The 25644-nt window shown below is 44.5% G+C and overlaps 1 protein-coding gene across 2 annotated transcripts in view; it reads right to left on the minus strand.

Moving 5' to 3' along the window:
* Nucleotides 1–211: 211 nt before the first annotated feature.
* Nucleotides 212–25644, minus strand: part of LOC137369267 (zinc finger protein GLIS3-like) — a 927786-nt gene continuing 902353 nt past the window's right edge. For both annotated transcript variants that reach the window (XM_068030232.1, XM_068030233.1), the window contains exon 11: nt 212–6337. In XM_068030232.1, coding sequence (XP_067886333.1) covers nt 6201–6337 — 137 coding nt within the window. In that variant the 3' untranslated portion in view covers nt 212–6200. The remainder of the gene's footprint in view (nt 6338–25644) is intronic.

Consider the following 25644-nt stretch of genomic DNA (forward strand, 5'->3'; position numbering starts at 1 on the left):
TATTTATTAGACATGCTTCCAGTATAGAAATCCCAAACACAACAGATTTCCAAGTAAGTGAACTATGGGTAAATTTTCACCTGGTTGCTGGTCATTAACTTGACTCTGATATTAAGGTAAAGTTATGATTTGGGCAAAAAGTTGAATTAAACAAAAAAAACTAAGTTTAATCACTTTTATCCATTTCAAAAGTTTTATTTGGGGTAACTCCCATAGGAAAAAAAAGTACAAAAAATGTTCACTCCAGGTGCTGCAGTTTTATGACAGTTATTTCACAGCAATATAATCTACATTTCTAATCAATTCCAGTCCTAGAACTTTGGCCAAGAATTAAAAAAAAAGCCTCATTAGCAAAGACCTTAAAGCATTTTTCTGTTTCTGATTATATAAAGAAGTAGCACAAGTACTCGGTAATAATAGTAAAACAGCGGAAAACTGCTTTATTTTTCAGTACGTCCTTTACTGGTGCATTTCAGTGGTTTAAGTGCTGACAGATTTCCAGTTTCATTTTTGTACCATTTTCAGGGAAACATTTCTGCAATTTATTTTGTGCCCGAAGTAGTGAACAATTAAAGCAAAAGAATAATATAAACATAAGGGAAAAAATAATTTATCAAAATAAACAAGACTACATTATATGTGTTAATGAAGATGTAGCCATTAACCTATCCTGTTGATAATTCAAGCGCTAGCCACACAATTTACAGGATGTCATAAGTGTAGTATTGGACAAGAAAATCAACCAAATATACAATCAAATTTGCAGTTAAAAATCTACATGTGAAGATGTATGAAGTATATACAAGCTCGATAAAAACCATGCAAAAACATGATACATTTTCACATCATATCCTATCAAAAGTGCTTCCAGAACTATATTATGCTGAAAGCCCTAACATATGTACACAATTGTTTTATTTTAAAATGTATTTAACATGCAGAATCACTATATTTGTTATATCATTAGTATCCTCATTGGGAAAACACCATTGTCTTGCCAGTGAGGACAATGCAATGCCATCTAGGGGAAACACAGTTAAAGAACCATTTATCATGAAATATATAAAATAATAACAATCAAAGCTAGAAAGATGAGTAAAGCAGCATCTGTGCCAAACTGAACTGCAACATGGGAATTACAGAGAACAGAAATCTCAACTAAGGAGAGCTACTCATGTTATAGAAATCAGGTTATATCCGACAAACATCGGGCTGCTATAATTAAGGAAATATGGCATACGACTCCTCATTTTTGAAGCAACTTGCTAAATATTTTATGATGCTGCTGTCACAATTGGTAATCTCAAGAAACTTAGGCAAAGGGTTAATGTCCTTACTGTAGGATATGACAAAGCTTGAAAACAGTGCAATAGAAGATGAGATAGATTAATAGTAGTTAAGTGATACCAGGCTTGCATTTCAAAAGCAAAGGAAAACTGAGGGAAGTAAAGAGTTCTATAATTTTGAGGCCATACCAAAGAATGAGTTCGAGAAGGAGACAATGTGATCATTCTTGATTTTAAAAGTCAAATAGTTTGAGCCAATACAATTGTTCTGAGTACTAGAGGAATAATGTTCTGTAATGAGGAGTGAGGGATTAATCTACATTTAATCCTTGTTCTGCTCACTCCCTGATCTCGGCCAATACTAAGCTGTGTCTCCAATGTGAGGGACGATAAATCAGCAGGACAGTCATACCTGGAAGCCTTACTTGATCAACAAGAAGAGGATCGGCAGAGAAAGTAGCAGGCTGAGTACCTGCTGTCTCGGCAGCAGAGGTGTGAAGTCCAAGTGGACCTGAAGATAAAGGGCTGGATTTTAAGGAGCCCTCGATGTCGGGATCCGTGGCGGGGGAGGCCTGAAGATGGCCCGGCCCGATCCTCCCGGTGACGGCGAGGCACTGTGGCGGCCTCCCCGCCGCTGGGCGATGGGACCTGAATTAACATATGCAAATGAATAAAATTAATATGCACTTACATGGGATCTTACCGGCAAGCCATGATCTTCGGCCCAGCGGCCGGCACTCCCGCACCTTTGGATCCCCATTCGGGGAAACGAGGTGCAACACTAATAGGGAGCGGGAGGAGGTAAGTTTATCAGTGTGACTGGTCGGGGAACGGGATCAAATAAACATCATGGGTGTAGGGGATGGTGGGAAGGGTTGTAGTTTAAACTTTGTGCAGTTTGGGGGTGGTAAAGGTCAGATGGTAAAGATAAATGTTTTGGGGGAAAGGGCAAATAATTAATTTAATTGTTATTGGGGGGGGGGTGGCAGAGGGTCAAAATAAATGTATTCATTTAATTTTATTCCATACATCTTTAAATATTTAAATAAGCCGGTAGGGCTGACAGCCCTTTAAAAAGGGCGTCAGCGCCTGTGCACAGACAGCTGACATTATTGCTGGGGCCAGACAGCCCGCCCCTCCACGTGATCGGGGGGGATGGCCCACCCAGGCTATTTAAATGAGCCGCCGCGTTTGAGATCACGGCGGCTCTTTGGTGTGCGGCCGCACGGGTGGACCGCCATTGTTGAAGCTTGCCGATGAGATCGGCGGCGAGCTCATAAAATCCAGCCCAAAGAGTAATTTATAACAAAAACATTGGTAAAAGGAAATTTAAAATACAAATGACTGCACACAGAAATAATGTTGAATGCTACAGAAATTGCTCATCAGTGGGATGAGCAAAATATTTTTGTGTGCAAGATGGCATATGATTTTTAAATTTGTTTGTGAGCTGTCAACTGTGTCCAATAATTAAAATGCCTCAATTTCTTTCTCCCACATAAATTATCATCCATTTTAAATGCTGCTATGATTCTCAGACTGTGCTAATAAGAGTCATAGTTTCACATTGATGAATGGCACAGTGAAGTGGTGTCATCACTGCATGCTAAAGAAGAGCTTTCATTACTTTACTTCAACTCTAGGCATTGACTTCTGCCAACTCTGGTGTCTGATTTCAAGCTTTAGGGCTTCTCAACTAATTCAGATTGTCAATGGCAAAATTCTCACCAGAGTCTAAATCACCATTGAAATTGCAAAGGCTTACCTTTATTATAGGGCTTATGATTCTTTTCCCAATCTACCCGCCCTTTCATTCTGTGTGCAATCATTAAACAGAGAACACATCATGCAAACTTGTTTATGCATGTGTTATTAAGTTACTTCACTTGAGAAACTAAAAATCCTTTCATGGAGATCTGCCCCCATTCCACTAAGTATCCTCTGTATATTTCCCTGTGACCCATATAAATTATCTAACACTTATAAGATTGCATACATTATTCAATTTCTGTAAAGCAAGAAATTTTCCTGAAATTAAACAATTGCCCTTTGTAGGTTTTCTTAATGGCAGTTTTGTTTCGTTCTGTTTGGATGTTGAGTCACTTATCCAGAAGGAGAAACATTTTACTGAATTTTTACACAGTCATAAATGTTATGAAGGGAGATATCCAAACAGTTATTGGTTTCTTTCAGTTGACCCTATTGATTATGTTTTATGCTTTTAGACTGCTGTTTGGTGGCAGCCTAGGTGGAGACCTTTTGTGAAAGGCCTCCCCTGATGTGATATGTGATGTGATACCAAAAGTTCTGCTCCATTACAAATGGGGACAATAGACTGTAAAAATTAATTCCTGTCATGCCACTAAAGTAGAACCTTGTGATGGTATGCTAGCAGAAACATTGCACAAAATGGCTGCTCCTAAACTGTCTTCAACAGGTTGTTTCAGATCATAAAATATAGTGATTCGGGGCAAGAGACTTTGGTGAATGTGCACATGACCCTTTGATCAGAATATTGTTCCCCTTTAAACACATGTAATAATGTGTGAGAATATTTGTGAACATTCCTGTGAACTCGTCCTCATGGGGTATAAAGGGCAAGACACTCAATATTGTTCTGTACCATTACATTTTCATTTCTAAAAATGGAATTGACCTGTACGGCACATTAGGAGCAGGTTAAAATAATTTGTAAACTGCACACATTCAGGGTGTGGAAAATTAGAGTCTTACAATACTATTCTGAGCACAGGATTATTTCAAGAGGATAGAGCGACACAAAAAGCCGTTTAGAGTATACGGGTAAACGAGAGTTACCTCATTCCTCTGGACAATCCTTCTCCATGCATTTTGTGATCTCTGGTCTAACATTCTACCTTAACAGATAAGATACTTTAATTAAAATAGTGGTGTGCGGGATGCTGTGTTACACCTTCTATTTTTATTTTCATGTCAGAAATAGGACAATATAATTGAAAACAGAAAATCTGCAATTGTGCGCTGTGTACTACACAATGGGCCAGACCTTGCTGGGCTGCGGCATCTCGTGGCTTAGGACGTTAGATTGTTTTCTGTTCCCTGCAGCTCAAAAATGTTTTGCACTGTAACTTGCTGCAAGTACGAGGTAATAACAGCGCAGCGAGGGCTACGGGGCAACTAGTACCTTAGTGAAATAAGGGATCAACAGTCTATCTTGTTAACCAATGAGGTTTAAAGACTGAGAAAGAAACAGAGGAATGATGGAGAAGGAGGGTGGATTAGAACCAAATAAGGTACAGAAAGAGAAATAAAATGAGGAAAAGAAAGATTACATTAAGATCGAGAGAAAAAAGAGACTCAAGAAAAGTAGGAAAAATATATATTTTTTACATTTTTATAATCTTTTATAAACCAACAATTCGCTACATGCAGGAATGGGATTGAATAGTTTAAATTGATCTCTTTCTGGGGAAAAGCAGTTGATTGGCAATTGCATCAACAATTATTATGTGGTTAAAAAACTGCTGATGTTAAGTTCCAGTCCTAACTTTCAGTGGAGAGTTTAATGAGAAATCAATGTGCATATCCAGCAAGTTCTTAAAAACAAGGAGGTTATGAGAGCAGCCTAAATCAACCAGCACCTTCTAGAGATTCGCAGCCCATGGCATATCTGTTAATTCCCTGAACCTGCTGGCCAATTTGCATATTAATAACAGCAAGCGTCATTAACATGTTGTTATTTTGCCAGCAAGATCTAGCACAATATCTTTATTAGTCTAAGTTATGGACAGTGATATGCAGGTTTATGTATATTATTGTGCATATATTAGAGCAATAAAGGTATTAGGTTTTAGATATGTTACAATTTCAATACTGTTTTAGTAAAAGCCATGACATACAACTCATACGTTGCAAGTCTAAGGATGCTAGTTTTTTTTTAATTCACTTGTTCTGTTTTTAATAAATCAAACTTGTAGAAGTATTTTGCGATACATCTTTGAATTTAAAGAAACGGGAGTTTAACCTTTGCTGGAACCTAGGGCTGTTTAATGCCAAACATCAGGGAAAAATGCACATTCTTGTTCCTTTTAAGTTTTGTTAGGGAGCTTGGAAAAAAATCTTGCTTGAAAAATGTAAATTTGCACACTAATGATTTGAAGAGTGAGAAAATTTAAAAAAATTAGAATATATATATAAAATATGGGATTTGTAATACATATGTAAATAGAAGACAGCATAAGAACAAAACAAAAATAACATCCATAAAAAAAACAGGCAACACATTTGTTCTGGAAGCTTCTCTCCACATGCTAGGCTGCTCCACTGTTTTTAATGTTAAGTTTAAGATCATGGTTGCTTCACCAGTAGGTGGTGCTATCATCCATTTTCCAGCACCCACTGTAAAAAGAACTGGGTGGTTGGGATGCACGTTAGACGCAGTTCCCATCGTACCCTGGCCTTAACTTTGGAAGCACTATAGCACAATTTCTAGAGCACTAGTTTTGAAAACTCAGCATTTTTTTAACTTTCAGGATTGAAGAGAGAACGTTAGCAGATCAGTTAAAGAGAAGCAAGGACTCTATAACGCAACAGACGACACTTCATATGAATCGTGATTCCCTTTTCTTTTACAGGAGTAGTTTGTAATGTGGCCATGAATCGATTAGCAGTACTTTGATTCCCTGGCTACTTCACTTCCATGACATCATTTACACAGCTTTTGGTTTTCACTTTCCTCCTCTCTCAGGTGCTGGCTTTATGTGCAAAGAGAAACTATAGGTGAACACTGTGCTTCTCTCAACTGAGAGAGGTCGGTATTTAGAGTCTGAATTCACCAGAGTAACCTCATTCAATATCAAAAGGTTTAAGAATTGGTTCAAAACAAAATAAAAAAGAATGTGAGGAGTCTCCTCCTTGTAGTTTTTTTCTCTGTTCTCAACCCTCTGTGTAAATGGAAGACAGCTGGCTGGGGCAACGATCAATTGCATTAATCTGGAGGAAACCACTGTCCTCGGGACAGTTCCGTAGAGAGTCACCAAAAATCCCAGGGGATGTTGCTTGAAAGTCATAAGCTGCAAATTAAAAAATAATAGTGTTAATGCAGTGCATAGAATAGGGACAGACCAACTCCAAACTTCAGGTATGTGGGGATCAAAGATCCTCAGCTCCAAGTAGATCCCCAACAGAATTTTTATTTAGGAAGTCCAGTAGTGTCCAAAATGTGGATGGGCCCCTGAAACACCACATCTCCACCCTGAAACCTTCTAATTTGTGCATGGCTCCCACGGTGAGGCAAAGGAGAGGAAATTCCAATGTTGGGACAAAGGCCCCTGCCTTTCTATTAACCAGAGATGGCCTGCTGTCATGAAGTCAGCATAGAAATTCAGTGGCAGAAGTGGGGCCCAATTTCAATTTTGTATGGTTTTCATGTTTTGAGTAATATCAGCTCACTTATAAAGGTGACTTATTGAGTTGCATTCAAAAGATTTTCTTTGCTGGTGTTGTCTGCAGACAGTGCTGCTTTTCCTGTTACCATCCTCTAGGGGGCACCCAAAATGTGCTCATAGTAGTGTAGACACCCGCTCATCATATGTACATATGATCCTTTCTTGACCCTGGATATCCTGCTTGCCGAGGACACTGCAGTCACTCTGCTGCACTTCTGCAGTCTGAGTGAGGTTGTAGATTTTTGCCCCTGTATGTTCATGGATAACTGTGTTGTACTGAGCAGACAAATCCTTTCAATGTTTTAAATACAAGTATCTGCACATTCATTTGGAGTGTGTAAATATTCTGCAAGTTGCTAGCAGACTATTTTAAAACAGGAAGACACAGAACTGTGAAACAATTCTTAATTCCTAGCTAGCATTACAGTGATAAAAAGAAAAAAGAAGAAACTGAAAATGCTGAAAAACTGAATAGAACCCCCGAAAGTGCTGGAGGTATATAGCAGGTCAGTCAGCACCTGAAAAGCAAGAAGATGACAATGTTCAGTGTGTAAGTCCTTTGTCAGAACTGGAAAATAGAAGTTAAGCATGCTCCTTTAAAGGACTGAACAACGTGAAGGGGTCAGAGAAACAACATGATAAGAAGCCAAGAATGCTGCCTCCTATCATAGATTTCTTTGCTTATTATTACATAGAATATACAGCAGAGATGCAGACCATTTGGCCCAACTAGTCTGTGCTGGTGTTTATGTTCCTCCCATTCCATCTGCCTCATCTCAGCCTTTCAGTATATTTTTCTATTCCCTTTTCTCTCATGTTTCCTTTTGAATAGATCTAAGCTATTTACCTCATCCACTTCCTGTGATAGCGCGCTCCACACTCTAACCACTCTCTGAGGAAAGAAATTTCGCCTTATTTCCCTATTGCATTGTTTTGTATTTACTATTTTGTATTTAGTGCCCACCTATACAAGTCATCAAGAAACCCAAGAGCAAGAGCCAGATTAGAACCTGCATTGATATGTGATCACCAAACCAAGTCATACAATGAGAAAGACATTTGATTAATACAACTGATGTCATCATAGAGAAAGTGAATGATGCTAAACACTTCACTCAACTTGACTTCAATGCAGGCTATTATCAAATCAAGCTTGCTTTACTCACATCGGTCTTTTCCGATACCAGACGGTCAACTTTGGAGTCAGCTCAGCATCTGAGGTATTTCAGCACTTGATTCAATCTGCTCTTCAAGGACTTGAAAGCACGCTGAACATCAGTGACGACATTCTCATCTATGGTCGCATTGAAAGTGAACTCGAGATACACCTACATGCATGCCGACAATGTCTCAGAGAATGTAACCTCACCTTGAACAAAGACAAGTTCTTGTTCAATGAAAGCAAATTTGATTTCTTCGGTCATGTGTTCAGTGGTGAAGGAGTATCACCAGATCCACGGAAAGTTGAAGCCATTGCAAATGCTGCAGATCCTACAAACGTGCAAGAAGTCCGGAGTTTGCTCGGACTCATCACATATTGTAGTCGCTTCATTCCTGACCTCACTATGCTATCTGTCCCCCTACATGATCTGACAAAAGAGACCACCAATTGGGAATGGACTAAATCACACAAACAAGTGGTACACCAGATCAAACAATGTTTGTCAACAAGTTTCACAAATGCCTATTTCGACCCAGCTAGTCATGGATGCAAGCCCAGTTGGATTAGGTGCTGTTCTCGTGCAGAAAGACGAGACAGGTAACCCATGAATTGTTGCGATGGCAAGCAGATCGCTAATGCCTGTAGAGCAACATTATTTGCAGAGAGTGCATCGCTCTCAATCACATGGGTATCTCTACCTATATGGAAGCGAGTTTAAAGTAATAACCTATCATAGACCACTAGTGAGCTTGTTCAACAATCCACATAGAAAACAACCCACTTGAAGTGAACTTTGGATCCTCAAACTACAAGAGTACGAGTTCCATGTTGAGTATCAGCCAGGCAAGTTCAACCCAGCGGATTACCTTTCGCAACATCTGCTACTGAGAGTCGGTCCTACTCGTCGTGAGGAAAATGTTGCTGAACAACATCTTAACTCTGTAAGCCTAAATATGGTGCCAAGCCACTAAAATGAGCTGATATCAAAGCAGCAAAAAAACAAGATGAAACTTTGCAAATATGTATAGAGGCGATGGAATCACGAAACTGGAAAGTCATGATCGAGAAAGCGTCAACAAACGAAACTGCTCACACACTACAAGGTCTTCACAATGTTCAAAATGAGCTCACTATTACAACCACATCAGACCTTGTATTATGCAACAATGATATTGTTATTTCACACTCATTGAGGGAATGTATTGTTGATATAGCACATGAAGGATACCAGGGAATTGTCAAAACCAAACAACTCCTTCGGGACAAGGTATGGTTCCCAGGAATTGACCACATGGTAGAGCATAAAATCAATCAGTGTTTACCATGTCAAGCAACTAATGTCAAATCTTCATGATCCTCTCAAGATGTCTGAACTATCTCCAGGACCATGGATTGAAGTTAATGTTGACTTCAGGGATTTGCCCACAGGTGAACACCTGCTTGTTGTCACTGACGACTACAACAGATTCCCAATCGTGAAATTAGTTATGTCAACTTCAATGAAAACAGTCATCACAAAGCTTGACCAGATCTTTGCCTTGTTTGGAATCCCTCAAACAGAGAGAAGTGACAATCGACCCCCATTCAACGAAGATGAGCTCAGTAAATTTGCAAACTACTTAGATTTCACTCATAGGAAAATTGCACCCCGTTGGCCAAGTGCTAATAGCGAAGTTGAGAGATTTATGCGAACCTTGAAAGAAGTGGTACAGCTGACCTACAGCTGAGAACAAGTCATGGAAACAAGAGCGATATCATTTTCTTGGTTATTACAGAGCGACACTTCACTCGACGACTGGAAAACCTCCAACGACACTCATCTTTGTACATACTAGATTAGATTAGATTAGAGATACAGCACTGAAACAGGCCCTTCGGCCCACCGAGTCTGTGCCGAACATCAACCACCCATTTTTTATACTAATCCTACACTAATCCCATATTCCCAACAGTCCCTATATTTCCCTACCACCTACCTATACTAGTGACAATTTATAATGGCCAATTTACCTATCAACCTATGCGCACATGTCTTCCTGAGCTACCCTGCGGAGCTAATGATCAACAGGTAAGCGAACGCGATTAAGAATAGAAGGATTGAATGACAAAAAAAACCACAGAGCGAAATATGAAATTAAGAGCTACACTGCTTAAACCAGGCGATAAAGTACTTGTGAAACTTGATGATCATATTGGAAAGCAAACAACTCCTTATGACGTCCAACCATTTGTTGTAACCAACCTAAAAGGAACAATGATCACTGCTAAGTGCGATTCACAAATCATCACGAGAAACGCGTCATTCTTCAAAGCACTGAAAACACCACTTGCAAGCATTGAATCCGATTCTGACATCGACACTTCAGATGAAGAACAGGAGTCAAATGTGACTACATCTGATGTCAGATAATATCCTACTCATGAGAGAACATGCCCACCATACTTGAGTGATTATGTTATGAAATGAACTATTTATGTTTAGGTTTATTGTTTACAGTTTTAGAAACAAACCATTGAAACATGCTATGTCTCCCATTTACTAAGAAGGGGAGGGATGCAGTTTTGTAGAGCTGGATGTTGTGTAGGAGGCAGAGGTCCTGGCACTGGGCCTTTTCACACCGCCCCCCTCAACCCCTGGAACGATCCTCCATTGTTTTTCTGCCTAAGTGTCCCGGAGGTTCCGTTGAGGGGGCTGGTCGTAAAGCCCGGGGGGCGGGGGGAGGATCCTGGGAGGTGCATTGTTTCCTGGCTGGGAAGCTCCATCGGCCACAGATTGCCAATGGAGGAGGGACCCCGTCCCCCAAGCTCGCAGGGAGGGTACCTCCCCATGAGGCAAAGGCACCCCCTGCTGCTGGTTACATCCCAACGGTGGCAGGAAGAGGCCTTTAAGTGGCTGTTAATAAGCCACTTAAGGCCCTCAATTGGCCTCTGGGCTGTTGTTGGTCTATCCCACGCTCGGCAAGATCGCTTGGTGACGGGATGGTGATGGGCCCTTTGCACCCCCACTATCTGTCGCGATTCAATGGGCTCCTTCGCCTCTGCCCTCACCTCAGGGGGTTCATAAAATCCAGCCCGCAGTGTTTTGAAATTGTAATTGCATTTTACATTGTGTGCTCTAGAGGCTGCTGTAGAACATACATGCAAAGCAAAGCGAAAGTAAAAAAGACAGAATAAAAGGAGAAGCCTTTATATTCAGCTGCTGCAGTCTTTGTCTCTCTATCTTTGCCTCACATCTTATACAAAACTCAGCAAAACCTCACTCAAGTTCCGAGGACATCACAGTGGGTGCTTGAGATGCGTGTAGACCTGCATGCCATCCCCTTGTCCATGAGCTCTGAAAAGGTGAGAGGGAGATGAGGTGCCAGGAATTGCCACCAGATCCTCAGACCACTTAAATGAGTAGGGAGGTACAAGTGTGCCTTGTGAGGGAAGAGGAGTGGCTGTCTTCCACATCTGGGGGCTCCAGGTAGGTTGCTCCAAGTTGCGACAGTGGCTCCTCAGCATCCCTGTCAGTGACACCAGCATCTCAAATTGCTGCAACAACTGAGGAGGCTCCTCCACCTATGCAGGAGGCCCTCATCATGCTAGGGCCCTCCAGGCCTCAGGCGACCAGAGAACAGCCACCAAGGTCATCCTAAACCATAGGGCAACAGGTTCAGCAGCCTGCCTCCACCTCAGCTGGCAGAGAGCCTGCCTCCACCTCAGCTGGCACTGCAGGGGGAGCACCACGTAGGAGCACTCATAGGAGAATTAAGAAAACACATTTGATGCACTTGGGGTTCACAAGTGAATACATTGTTCAGCAGTTGCTGCTTCTGTCTCCTTATGTTTGCAATAAAGATGCACCGCATTATGGTGACATAACCTTTCATTACTGGCAGCCCTCTGGAAGTACAGGAGTACCCTGGCTTGCTGAATGGGAGGGACCACGGTGCCAGTGGTTGTCGCTTTTCCCATACCAAAGCACAAGGTGTCACTGGATGCAGGACCCTGGGCTTTTAACTGAGGTAAATGGCAACAGTGTCAGGATGAAGGTGAACCTTTATTTGATTGGTAGGTTGAGGTGGCAAGGGTCATCTGAAATGTATATGTATAAGTGCCTCCCGAGCCTCCCTAGTGCCTATGTCATTGCCTTCCAAGCACTCCCCAGTGTTTTTCAGGATGCAGTGGCTGGTCATCAGCTTTCTCATCACGCTCCTTGTCAGAGGACACATCATGCTCCACTGTATCTTCACTGGTCAGGGCCTTCCCCCTCTGCAGCCCCAAGTTGTGTACTGTGCAGCAGACTCTAGTAGAAGGGTATGAAGGGGTTAATCTTGATAGATGTACGAGATCATGTGGGAGAGACTCGAAAACAGTTACAGCATGGCTTTTGAAGATGACACACAGGCTAGTTGGAGTGTATATAGTTGTTATGAAATAAATATTAATGTTTAAATTCTACAGTCTAAGACTCTCTCTGGTAGCCTCAATAAGGTGGCCTCTGTATAACACAGACCACCATGATATATGAGTCCCTTTCTGGGGCATATTGAAGGATTGATCCAGGCACCTGAATCTCATCTTCAGGAGACCTATAGCCTGTTCGATGGTGGCTAATGTTGCTATGCAGCAGATGTTGTATTTCTCCTCTGCTTCTGTCCTCGGGTTTCTCACTGGATTCAGTATCCATCTCTTTAATGGATAGGTCAGTGACCGTTCATCAGAACAGATCAGTGTTCTGATGAAGGGTCACTGACCTGAAACGTTAACTCTGCTTCTCTCTGCACAGATGTTGTCAGACCTGTTGAGTATTTCCAGCATTTCTTGTTTTTATTTCAGATTTCCAGCATCTGCAGTATTTTGCTTTTAACTTTAATGAATAACCCTTGTTACCAAGAATCCAACCTTGAAGTACGTGCGTTAAGTGAAAAGCTCAGGCACCTGGGAGTGTCTGTGTATTTAGGTACTGTGACTGCTTCCAGGGTACGGAGCACACACCTGCAGTATCTGTTGGTTGTGGTCGCAGAGCAGTTGGACGTTGATGGAGTGGAAGCCCTTTCTGTTAATGAAGGCCACATGCATACAGTCTACCACACCTTGCGTCTGAGGGAATCCAGCGATGGCCCCAAAGCTGATGGCTCTCTCAGTCTCTCTCTCTGTTTCTATCTCCACAGATGCTGCCAGACCTGCTGAGTTTCCAGCCCTTTCTGTTTTTATTTCAGATTTCCAGCAGCTGTAGTATTTTGCTTTGAGTTTACTTCCCTCAAACACCCCACCCCATCCCCTCTCACTCCCCTTTCAATCCACCCAAGTGGCAGGCCCTGGCACCTGAACCCCCACTACTTGGCTGGAATTTTATGTTGGAGGGAGGTCCTGTTCACTGGCCAAAAAGTCAGGGCCGAGCCCGCCTCCACCGGGCCTGGGGTGCCACGCCAGGATTTTACGCTCCCCAGGCCCTTAATTGCACTTGGGCGGGACTTCCATCTCTCTGAGGCAGGAATTCCCACCTTCAAGAGCTGCCGGCCAATCTGCGGGCTGGCAGCTCTCAGACCCATCAGCGCCACTGGGAGTGGTGCACCCATCCAACAGTAGGATTGTGGACATCAGCCCCAGAAGAGAGGCAAGTTTTGGGGCCTCATTGGGAACAACTGGCCAGGCCCTGGCGAGGCAAGGGGAGTCAGTTGGGAGGTGGGGGACTTTATTTCAGTGGGGGTGGCTGGGGCTTCGGTGGGGGGGGGGGGCCCTCCATGGGTCACGGGATGCCCAACCAGGAGCCTGTGGGGTTTAAGGCACCCACCGGCAAAATACCAGCGGCGGCAGGTGGATGCCCTTAAGTGGCAATTAATTGGACATTTAAGGCCCTTGATTGGCCTCGGGCGGGTGGGCCGTTTCTCGCCGCTGCTGCTCCGCATAAAATTGCAGCGGAGGAAGGAAGTCATCGGGAATGGCCACCCCCAGCCTCCCACTCAATTTTACAACCCCCCACATCGTTACCAGCCTGCTCCTGTGGGGGTGGGGGGGGGGGGGTGGGGGGTGGGTGGTGTAGAATTCCAGCCCTTGCAATGAAATGCAATGGGTGTGCTGCTAGCCTTCCTGTAAGGGAACGCTGCCTCATCTGATGGTTGCTGATTGAAGCCTTGAACTGACCTGCCACCTCTTTGCCGCCTTCACATACCTACCTGGGCTCCCACGCCCCATGGCTCCTGTACACTTTGTGTAAAATTGAGACAGACTCAAAGTCTCAGTCTATTGGCACATTTTGTCGGATCGCCGCGACCTTTCGTCTGTTCATGCCGTTTGCCCCTTGTAAAATCCGGAACTGATGTGATCACGTTGGAACTCGGTTCCAACACCACCCTACACGATATTACGCAGCCCATGCTGCCTCTAAGGCTGTCCTCAAAGGGCCTGGAAAATTCCGGCCACAGAGACAGGGAGGTGTGAGGCCATGAGGTATTGGATGACTAGGAACCAAAATTGGTCAGCAAGGACAGGAGGAAAAGTGAATGGCACTCGGTGCAAAATAGATTAAGGGCAGTGGAATTTTGGAAGAATTGATGTATATGGTGGATGGCGGATGGGAGGCAAACCAGGCAATGGCATATTTCAGCCTGGAGGTGATAGATGCATGGTTGAGGGTTTCAGCAGCAAATGGGCTGAGGCAAGGGTGGAAACAGGCAAAGATACAGAGGTGGAAGTAGGCCGTCTTTGTGATGGAGAGGCTATGGGGTTAGAAACTCAGCTGAGGTTTAAATAGGGTGTCAAGATTCTGAACAGTTGGCTTCAACCTGAGACAGTGACCAGGAAGAGGGATGGAATCGCTGGAAAGGGTATGGAGTTTAGCTGGAGGAAATTGTGGTTCATCTAACAATGGATGTCAGACAAACAGTCTGAAACCACAGAGGCAGTAGAAGGGTTGAGACAGGTGGTGCATAGGTAGAACTGGTTGTCATCAGTGCACATGTGGAAGCTGACTCCAATGCCATGGGGAAGCATGTAGATATGGAAGAGGAGGGGGCCAAGAATAGATCATTGGGGAATCTGGGGAAACAACGTTGGGTAGGTAAAAGAAGCTCAGGTTACTGATCTGGACATTGGAGGAAAATGACCATGAAAATGTCAAAAGCTACAGAATGGTTAAGGAGGATGAGGAGACATAATGCACTATGGCAGGGATTGGCAACCTGCAGCTCTGGAGCCACATGCAGCTCTTTGACATCTCAGTTGGATCACATTATCGTGAAAAAAGCCCAAAAGTTTAAGACAGGAAAAGTAAGAGCCGTGGTTTTATTGTGGGGATTAAAAGCTAATCACTTGGAATTTCAAATGATTATTTTAAAGACAAACATCATTGAGCTCTAAATAAACCTGTTCAAGTGGTATAACTACACCATGGTTATAGATAATACCTTTGGCTGTATGATTGCGACCATTATTGTTTCTAATAAAGCTATGATAATGTATTTAGAATGTACTGTTCGAAGCTATTTTTTTACCACGAGAATGAATAGCTGGAAAAATTGCCTTAATTCTACGCATCTTAAGTTAAAGTTTGTTTTAAAGATGACTACTAGCATTATAGTAAAAAAAAATCCATTTATTACAAGATCTGTTATAAAACCACGAAGAAAAAAAGCATTCTTTCAGTTTTACATGTAAATTTCTTTTTTTTAAATTCAAAGTGGAAAAGTGCTGTTTTTCCATTTAGTTAATATGGTTTGCCATTTTTACATTTCCTCTCTGAATCTGCTTTTACATAATTCATACAAATTGATACATATAACCCAAACATGCATATACTGGAGATATGCAGAAAAATCAAAAAGACGCAAAAAACTTAGAAAATTATGATAATGGAGTTAGTTCTATTTTAATTTTGATTTTTTCTATTATATGCAAATTCAATACATTCATTTTATATTATAAGCAAATATTATAAGCATTTTACCAGAGACACTTGGCTATTTGCCATGAATTTGGCTTAGAAATGTCAATTTTTCATCTTGTGTATCCCAATCGTTTTTATTTTAGGCAATTTATTTTAAAAAAGGCTCTTCAGTTAAAAAGGTTGCTGACCCTTGCACTATGGTCACAGCCACAGAGAATGCAATTTGTGACTTTAATTAGGGCTATTTCAGTACTGTGGCATGGGCAGAAACCTGACTGGGGAAACTTAAGCAGGGAGCTGCAGGAAAGATAAGAATGGGTTTGGGAGACGAAAACACGTTCAAGGTTGTCGGAGAGGAACGAGAGTTTAGAGATGGAATGGTAGTTTACAAAGCGAGACCTGCCAATAGTGGGACTTTTGATGAGTGGGTGATGATGATATTATTGAAAAGCAGGGGGACAGTACCCGAAGAGTTGGAACTATTTACAATGTCAGTATAGAGAACAGGAAGGAATGTTGGCTGGTCTGCTGTTTAGTAGGAATAGGGTTAAGGGAGTAAGAGATGGGTCTCATGGATGAGATGAGCTTGGAGAGGTGATGAGGGGATAGCAGAGAAATTCGAGCAAGATGCAGTTTCAGCGCTTGGGTGGGGGAGCCTGGGGAAAGGTTTTCTTGGTGGAAAAGTGGAAGGCAGAAAGAAGCACAGGCAGCTAAACAGATAGCTGTTTGCAACCTTGTCATCCTATCTGACCCTCATCTAAGCTTCTGAACCCATATCCTCTCCTTTACCAAAGCCACCTACTTCCATCTCTGTAATATCACTCATCTCCATTCCTGCCTCAGCCCAAATGAAGCATGAAATCCATTCTTTTGTTACCTCTACACTTGACTATTCCAATGCTCTCTTGGTCTCCTATTGTCTCCTTACTATTCCTAGTTTACTATGAGAATATATGCATCCTAATTAATGCTCCGCTCCCATGCCCATGTAACTCAGGTTTTCCTCTTGACCATTTGCGTGTGCTCTTTGGCTGTTGCTCTGGACCCAAACCCATCACTTCCATTTCCACTTTATTACTTTCCTCCTTTTTATTTCTTTTCTCTCAACCCCTCCTAGACCCTTCTTCTCCTGTCATCATTCCTTCTTTCATTTCTCTCCTCTCGGGTACTCTGCCTTCCTAAATCCCGACCCCAACCTTTCAGCATTCCTCAACCTTCCTACTCTCCTGCCACCATCCCAGGCTTGACTCCCTCTTGGATAAGCCTACAGCTTCCCTCTCTTTGCATTCTCCAAAGGGTCCATCGAGGCACTCGTCACTGCCTCCACATGAGCAGCACAACCCAATGACCCTATCCTACTATCTCACTGACCTTCCCACCTTGTGCATAGCTGGGGCTGATCCTGCCAATCTCCTCCCTGTCCAACTCACCCATCTAAGTGCTGATCCTATGGATTCTGCCAGTGGTCCAGCTATCACTGCCCATCTCAGTATCTCCCTCCAGAATGTCTATTCACTCGTGGAAAAGCCTTTGCAATCCATTAGCTTATTGTAGATGACTGTATTGACGACATGACCTTGATGGAAACCTGGCTGAGAGATGATGACATCTTCCACTTAAATGAAGCCTACCCCCCATACTATACCTTTCACCACTTGCCTTGCCAAGACCGTTATGGTGCTGCTGTGGCTCTTATAACCAAATCTCACCTTGGTCTGTCCCCTTACTCCTCTGGCACTTTCTCCTTCTTTGAGCCTCAACATGTTCAACTCCTCTCATCTCTCATTCAAAATCCTCATTCTTGACTGCCCTCCCAAGTACTATAAAAACGTTCTCCCCGAGATATCTTCTCTGCTTTCTGCCTGCAGCCTCTGCATCAATTGACTTCTCATGCTAGGTGATTTCAACCTCCTTCTCAATTCATAATGCTCTCTCTCCTCTGAGTTCACTGTCCTCCAACTTTACCTTAATCTCTTCCTGCATGTAAATTCCTCAAACCATATTCATAGCCAACCCCTTGACCTTGCCATTTCATGTGGTCTCACTACTCCAATAGTATCAATCACAGATAAGGCCATCTCTGATCACTTCTTTGGATCACACTCCACCCACATCCCATTTCCCCCTCCAAACCTTACTTCCTTCTGTATCAGCCCCTGGAAAAAAAACTCATCCAGTTCACTAAGAACTGCACTCTCAAAATCCCAACTGTCTAGCCTTTGGCCCTCTGTTCACCATGTCATTTCTGCAGCTACTGATCTTCTCAACCACACTCTCACCTCCATCTTCGATGCCCTCGTCCCTATTAAAACTATTACTCTTTCACCCTGGACGTTCCCACTGTTATAGCCCTCATCTCGCGCCCTTAAGTCCAAGGGATGCGGTGCAGACTTGAAAGGATATAACGGACAACTGGTTTAGCCATCCCCTGCCAGATCTGGCTGGTCCACAAAAAGTACCATTGGGCCTTGCTTTCGTCTGTGAAAACTGCTCACTATTCCAGGATAATTCTGGAATGCAAAGGAAACCTCCAGCTTTTTTTCCCAACTACAAACCATCTTCTCAAACCCCTCTTCCCTGTTTCCTCCACCCTCAATTACAACAACAAGTGAGGAGCTCATGAATTTCTTTGTCACCAAGATTGAGACCCTCCGACCAACTGTCTCTGCCACTTTCCTCCCTTCCACTAGTCCACTGGGCCAAACTTCCTCCAAGGCTCCCCCTGCCCTAGCCCTGAACTTGTATCTTTCTCTAGTTTCTCCCCTCATGGTCTCTCCGAGCTCAGCTTGACCTCGAGACCCATTGCCTGCTCTCTCGACCCTATTCCCATTAAACTGCTGACCACTCAACTTTCATTCCTGACTCCCATGTTAGATGACATTGTTAAAGGTTCTCTCTATTCAGGTTCTGTCCCTCTTTCCTTCAAATCTGCTATCATCACCAGTCTCCTCGAAAAACAAATCCTTGACTCCTCAGACCTTGCAAACTACTGCCCCGTCTCCAAAACCGCTCTCCAAAGTCCATGAAGGTGTTGTCACCTCCCAAATCCATGCCTATCTTTTCTGAAACGCCATGTTTGAATCCCTCAATCAGGTTTCCAACCCTGCCACAGTACCGAAACAGCTCTCATCAAAGGCATAAGTGACATCCAATGTGACTGTGACAAAGACAAACTATCCCTCCTTGTCCTTCTCAACCTGCCTGCAGCTTTTGACACTGTTGAGCACACCATCCTCCTCCAACTTCTCTCCATCGCCATCCAGCTGGGTGGGATTGCTCTCACTTGGTTCCATTCTTAGCTATCTAATTGTAGCCAGAGGATTGCCATCAATGGCTTCTCTTCCCACTCCTGCACTGTTACCTCTGGTTTCTCACAAAGATCTATACTTGGCCCTCTCCCATTTCTCATTTGCACGCTACCTCTCGGTGACATCTTCCGAAAACACAGCAGGGCATCATCGTGGCCCAATAAGAGGGTCAGCGGGGCAAAGATGGCAAGGAGAGTGGGCACTTAGCATGTGGGCTTTGAACAGTGTCAGCAGCCCTGGCATCGCAGGGGCAGAAGAACAGAGGGCAAGGCTGCCAGGGACAATTGGGAAGACACCTGCCCAGAAGGAAAGCTGCAGCTGGCAATGGGGCCAGAACTGTCAGATTTTGGGCTCTGTGGCGATGAGGGGCAACACCTTCCAAAGGAAGGGCAGAACCCCGGGGATCAGGAGGGCACAGGAGAAGAAAGAGAGGCAGGAACGCAATGGAAGCTCAGCACAGGATTGACCACCAAAGATGGAGCTACCTGGAGACGTCAGAAAATCAGGGCCGCAGGGCCCCGACTCTCCATGTAGATGGTCAGACATCAATGACCTCTTCGCTGAAGACCTTGCACCTCGCAGAACTGGTTGCTATGCACTGCCAGTAGTCATCAAAGTAACCGTGGCCTTGAATTTCTTTGCTTCTGGCTCCTTCCAAGGATCAGCTGCGAACCTTAGTGGCATCTCACAAAATGGCTGCACACCACTGCATCTCGCTGGTCACTGATGCCCTCTTGCCAGAGCTGGACAGCATATTCATTTAATGACAGAAACTGTCTCGCAGGGCCAGTTGGCATTGGGTTTCGCCTTCATCGCTGAATTCCTCCAGGTGCGATTGCACACATGGGGCCATCAAGGTGGCTAGTGAGATTCATCAACAGGAAGGACTTCCACTCCCTCAATGTCCAACTGATCTGCGACCACAACGGGAGCTTCCTACACGTGTGCGCTGGATTTCCTGGTAGTTGCCATGACTCCTTCATCCTCTGCCAGTCCAAGCTGCCTCAGATCTTCACTCCAACCCCCAAAGTGTGTGGATAGATCCAAGGGGACAAGGAAAATCCCTTGAAGAGATGGCTACTCACCGCTTTACAGGAGCCCCAGACAGAGGCACAGAGGTAATACGACCAATGCCACCTCCTCAGCAGACAACCAATAAGTAGGGCATCAGACTTCTGAAGATGCGGTTCTGGTGCCTGGACCGGTAGTGTGGTGCCCTCTAATACCCTTCTGCAATGGTCTCTGACATTGTGGTCATCTGCTTCGCTCGCCATAACATGGTCTTCCAGAGAGGTGTGGACCTTAAGGACTGTGAGGACTTTGGAGGAAACAGCTCATCGGGGGAGGATCAGGAGGTAAGAGAGGAACAGGAGGAGGAGGAGGCGGAGGGAGATGATGCTGAATAGAGAGGTGTTCCTGCTGCATGACGAGGTGGCCTCCTCATGCACCCTCCAGGAAGAGGACCTCCCTCCTCTCCCTCACAGTCTGCAGCATTAGACCCAGGTTGACATCGATGAAATGAGTATCTGCTCTGTTCCAGGTGCTAGGCCTCCAGCTTTTGCTTCTCTCTGGTGCAATGGAAGGCTTTGGCACATCAGCAGATCTCTCCCTCAGGACAACCAGTAGCCTCACTGAAGACTGCCGTGAGGAGTCTAAATGAGTCCCACGCTTCATCTGACCTGCCTCCATTCCTGCCCCCACTGGCTCCAAGTGGACAGGAAACCCGGCTTACTCCCATGAAAATCCAAACTGTAATCCGTTTCTCACCAGAAGCGGTTTTCTGACCTATAAACAGACCCGGCTCTTGTTTCCTGCCTCCATGGCAAAAACTCAGCCCCGTCTCTGTAATCCCCTCCAGTCCTACAATCCTCCGAGATACTGTGCTTCTCTAATTCTGGCCTCTTGAGCATCCCCGATTTTAATTGCTCCACCATTGATGGCTGTGACTTCATCTGCTGAGGCCCTAAGCTCTGGAATTCCCTCCCTAAACCTCTCCGCCTCTCTACCTCACTTTCCTCCTTTAAGAGCTGCAGTGCTATTCTGCACCACACCACCGTAACTCACAATAGGATACATTTTTCAGTCCAGGTCTGAACTGGGGGAGACAGGGTGCAGTATGTTTTACGTATGCCATCTTGTGTGGAAGTTTCATTAACATTAAGCAAATGAATGTATAGTGCCTGTAATGGGAGGTCATGACTTAGTGGGCAGTTTGTTGGTGGCTTTAAAAGGATCTTCAAGTAAAAGGTTTGTTACAATAATAAAGAGAAGATTGAATAGGTTGAAAGAATTCATTAAGAATTTCCAAGGTTCTCATTGAGGTGCTGTTGGAGCAAATTTATCTCACAAGGGCACTCAAGGCCACAGGCCCCATAGAAGAATTTTCCAAAGTAAAGTTGACACTCATGTCAGTGTTCACAGTAACTCCCTAAAGACATGGGTTCAGCTTCAGAAGAAATTCAGAGATCTCAAGGTTTGCTAAAATTAGAGCAAATACAATAACCATTTTGCCTCATGTCACCTTTAATCTCCTCAACAATTAGCTTCAATGCTTCCTTTGCTCACCACCTTCTTACTTTCCACTGGAACTGCATTTCCATTTTTACTTGCATGACATACCTTACTCATAATAGTATATGCTCCTGACAATGTGAACTTCTTACAACAACTTTAATGTAGAAAAACATCCCAAGGTGCTTCACAGGAACATAACAAGACAGAAATTGACACTGACCCAAAGAAGAATATATTAGGAAAGGTGACTAAAAGCTTGTTCAAAGAAATAGGTTTTAAAGAGGGTCAAAAGAGAGATGAAGAGACAGAGAGGTTGAGGGAATGAATTCCTAGGCTTGGGGCCTAGACAGATGAAGGCTCAGCTGCCAATGATAGGGTGAAGGGGGTGGGGGATACACAAGGGTTCAGAGTTGAAGGAATGCAGAGACATAGGGCTGGATTTTATTCCGGCGATGGGGGGGCCAGTGGCGGATCAAAAGGTGTGGAGATGGGTAGGGAGACCTCGCCTTGGCCCTCTGTTGGATCTCTATTGCAATTTAACGGCAGGCAGCCAATTAACTGCCTGCCGCCAGGGATGCCATCCTGGTACCGCAGAAGGTCTTGTAGAGGAGAAGGCTGGAGAAGACCACAGGAGAGTTAAGTGGGGTCGGGGTCGCCACTGCCATTTAGGCAGGCTCCAGCGATGGAGTGGGGGTGCTCTTCCTGGGGGGAGGAGCTGTCATTGCCACCGTGGGAGGAATCTCTGGGGGCCCTGACTGTCCCCAAAGGAGGGAACCCCGACCCTGCTTTACCTGGTGGTATCTCCCTGTGGTGGCGGGCCCCTCTGCCTTCAACAAAATTGGCCACTTAAGGACCTCAATTGGCCTGGGGTGGGAAGGCTGTCCTCAGCCTTCCCTGCCCTCAGAAAAATGGCAGAGTCTGGGCAAAGTTGGGAACGGCAGTTCTTGCCATTTTGTTTGCCCCCTTGCGTCTGTGCCCTTCCCCAAGTGTCATAGAGACATTACAGCACAGAAGGAGGCCATTGGCCCATCGAGTCCTTGCCGGCTCGCTGTAGAGCAATCCAGTCAATCCCATTCCTTTGTTCTATACCTGTAGTCCTGCAAGTTTATTTCCCTCAAGTGCCCTTATTTCCTTTTGAAGTCATTGATTGCCTCTCCTTCCACCACCCTCGTGGGCAGCATTACCACTCGCTGGGTAAAAAAGTTCTTCCTCACATCCCCCCTGCATCACTTGCCCAATGCTTTGAATCTGTGTCCCCTAGTCCTCGTATGATCAGATAATGGGAATAGCTTTTCTTAATCTACCTTGTCTAACACTGTCCTAATCTTGTAAACCTCTATCAAACCATCCCTCAATCTCCTTTGTGCCAAGGAGATTTGATTGGCTGGAGGAGCTTACAGAGATAGCTAAGGGCAAGACCATGGAGGGATTTTAATATGACAATGAGAATTTACTACTTGAGGCATTGGTAGATTGGGAGCCAATGTAGGTCAGCAAGTGATGCATGAGTGGAACTTGATGTGGGTTAGAACATGGGCAGCAAAGTTTTGGATGAGCTCAAGTTTATGAAGGGTGGAAGATTAGAGGCAGTCCAGGAAAGCACTAGAATAGTCAAGTCTGGAGGCAACAAAATCATGGATCAGATGAAAATAAGCTGAGACAGGGGCAGAGATGACAGTGTTACCGAGATAGAAGTAGAATGTCTTTGTTATGAAGAGAATATGGGGTTGGAAGCTCAGCTCACGGTTAAATAGAATGCCAAAGTTGTGAACAGTCTGGTTCAGCCAGAGACAGTGGCCATGGGGTGGGATAGAATTTGTGGCTAGGGAATGGAGTTTAGGGTGGGGACAGAAGAAAATGAGCTGAATTTTTGTTTTGGGGTCGGGAGCCCGACTTCGGGTGCATTTCCAGGTCCCGACCCCATGTTGTGTCAGTGCAATTAGTGGCCGGGGTGCATGCTTATTGTCCTATTAAGAAAGTTCAGCAGTCCCACCTTTAGAGGTGGGTGCTGCCGATGGAGGCACCCACTGAAAAACTTTCAAACAGTTTTAGCATCGAAAAGGCCACAGCTGCCAGGCCATCACCATGAAGGGGCAACCCATCCACTGGATGGCCAGCAGCTGCAGCTGTGGCCTGATGGCTATGGAGAGTGTGTTGGATAGAGCATTGGCAACCCCCTCCCCAGTTTGCCGCTGGGAGGTCTCCTCCATCCCTCAGCCATGTGGGGAGTCCACATGCTGACTGGAAAATTCCAGTCGGTGTGTGGAGAGTGGCCTTAATTTTCCCCCTCACGATCATTCTGGAATGAAAATGGCCTAGAGATGGGAACATGGTGGGAGACTGAAAACTGGCCGGTGGTGGGAAATTGCTGGGCCATCAGCCTCCAGTCCCACCTTCACAGGCGCATGAAAATTCAGCCCAATGTCTTCCATCTTCCCAATAGTTAATTAGAGGAAATTTCTGCTCATCAAATACTGGGTATCAGATAAGCAGTCTGACAACACAAAGGAAGTGGGGGAGTTGAGGGAAATGGTAGTGATGTAGAGCTGGGTGCCATCAGCGTACATACAGAACATGACCTTATGTCATTAAATGATACCACTGAAGGGCAGCATGTAGATGAGAAATAGGAGGGGGCCAAGGATAGATGCTCAGGGAACTCCAGAGGCAATGGTGCAGGTAGAAGAGAAGTCATTGCAGGAGATTCTCTAGCTATGACTGGATATTTAAGAATGGAACCAGGTGAGGGCTGTTCCCCTCTGCTAGATAATGGAGGAGAGGCACTGGAGGATTATGGTGCGCTCAACCATGTCAAAGGCTGAGAAGGATGTGGAGGAATAGTGAATAATAGTCAAAATCACATAGGATGTCAATTTTGGCTTTGATGAAGGCCATTTCAGTGCTGTGAAGGAGCAGAAACCTAATTGGAGGGTTCAAACATGGAGTTACAAGAAAGGTGGACATGGATTTGGGAGGTGACAACACGTTCAAGACATTGTAGAGGAAAGGGAGTTTGGATAGGATTCAAGAATAGGTATTTTGATAATGTTTTGAGGGCTATAATGATGGCAGATTTGAAAGGGAAGGAACTGTTAACACTATCAGCTAGCATGGAGTCTGGGAAGGGAGGTGGGATGATCAGTAGTTTGGTAGGAATATTGTCGAAAGAGCAGGAGGTGTGTCTCATGGACAAGATGAGCTCAGAGAGGGCAGGTGGCGAGATAGGAGAGCAACAAGAGAATTATACAAATTTAGGACTAGGGCAGGGGGGAGCCTTAGAGGAAGTTTGGCTTGGTGGGCGAGGGGAAGGAAAGGAGGCAGCAGAGGCAGCTGAATGGATGATCTCAATCTCAGTGACAAAAAGTCCTTGAGCTTCTTGTGCTTGTTGTTGGAGGTGAGGATGGAATTGGCAGGGGAGAGGGTTTTAAGGCGATAGTTGGTGGTAGAGAAAAGTAGATGGGGATTATCCTTGCTGTCTAAGATGATCATGGGAATAACGAGTAGTTTTGGCAGAGGGGAGCAGGGCCCTATTGTGCTTAACATTGACCAGTCAGATCTGTTGATGAATGGCTAAACCAGTAGTGTATCATACATGTTCAAGTCTTCGCCCCTTGGAATTAAGGGAGTGAAGGTGGGGGAACGATCAGGCAGGATCTCATAACTAAAAGCTTGTAATCTCTCACAAAGGTTTGTTGCACATGACAAGAACTCACTTAGGGCTCCCGAGACATCTAAGGAAGCCTAAATGTGGCCTGCCTTTAACCAAATTGGTGGCTTGAAGCACACTGTTCCTGCCTCTCCTCCATTATGGGCCAAATTGGAAGATATACCCAATCACTTCAATTTTAAACTTGGCTTTTGGTGAAGCAATGTCTTGATATTAAAATTCTCTTCTTTGTTTTCAAATCACTCCATGGCCTCGCCTTTCCCTATCTCTGTAATCTCCTCCAACCCCTCAACCCTCTGAGATATATTCTGGCCTCTAGAGCATTTCTGATTTTAGTCACTCCACCTTGGGTGGCCGTGTCCTCAGCTGCCTAGGCCCAAAGCACTGGAATTCCCTCCTTCTCTGCCTCTC

The sequence above is a fragment of the Heterodontus francisci genome, chromosome 4 (assembly GCF_036365525.1).
Source record: "Heterodontus francisci isolate sHetFra1 chromosome 4, sHetFra1.hap1, whole genome shotgun sequence".
NCBI lineage: Eukaryota > Metazoa > Chordata > Chondrichthyes > Heterodontiformes > Heterodontidae > Heterodontus > Heterodontus francisci.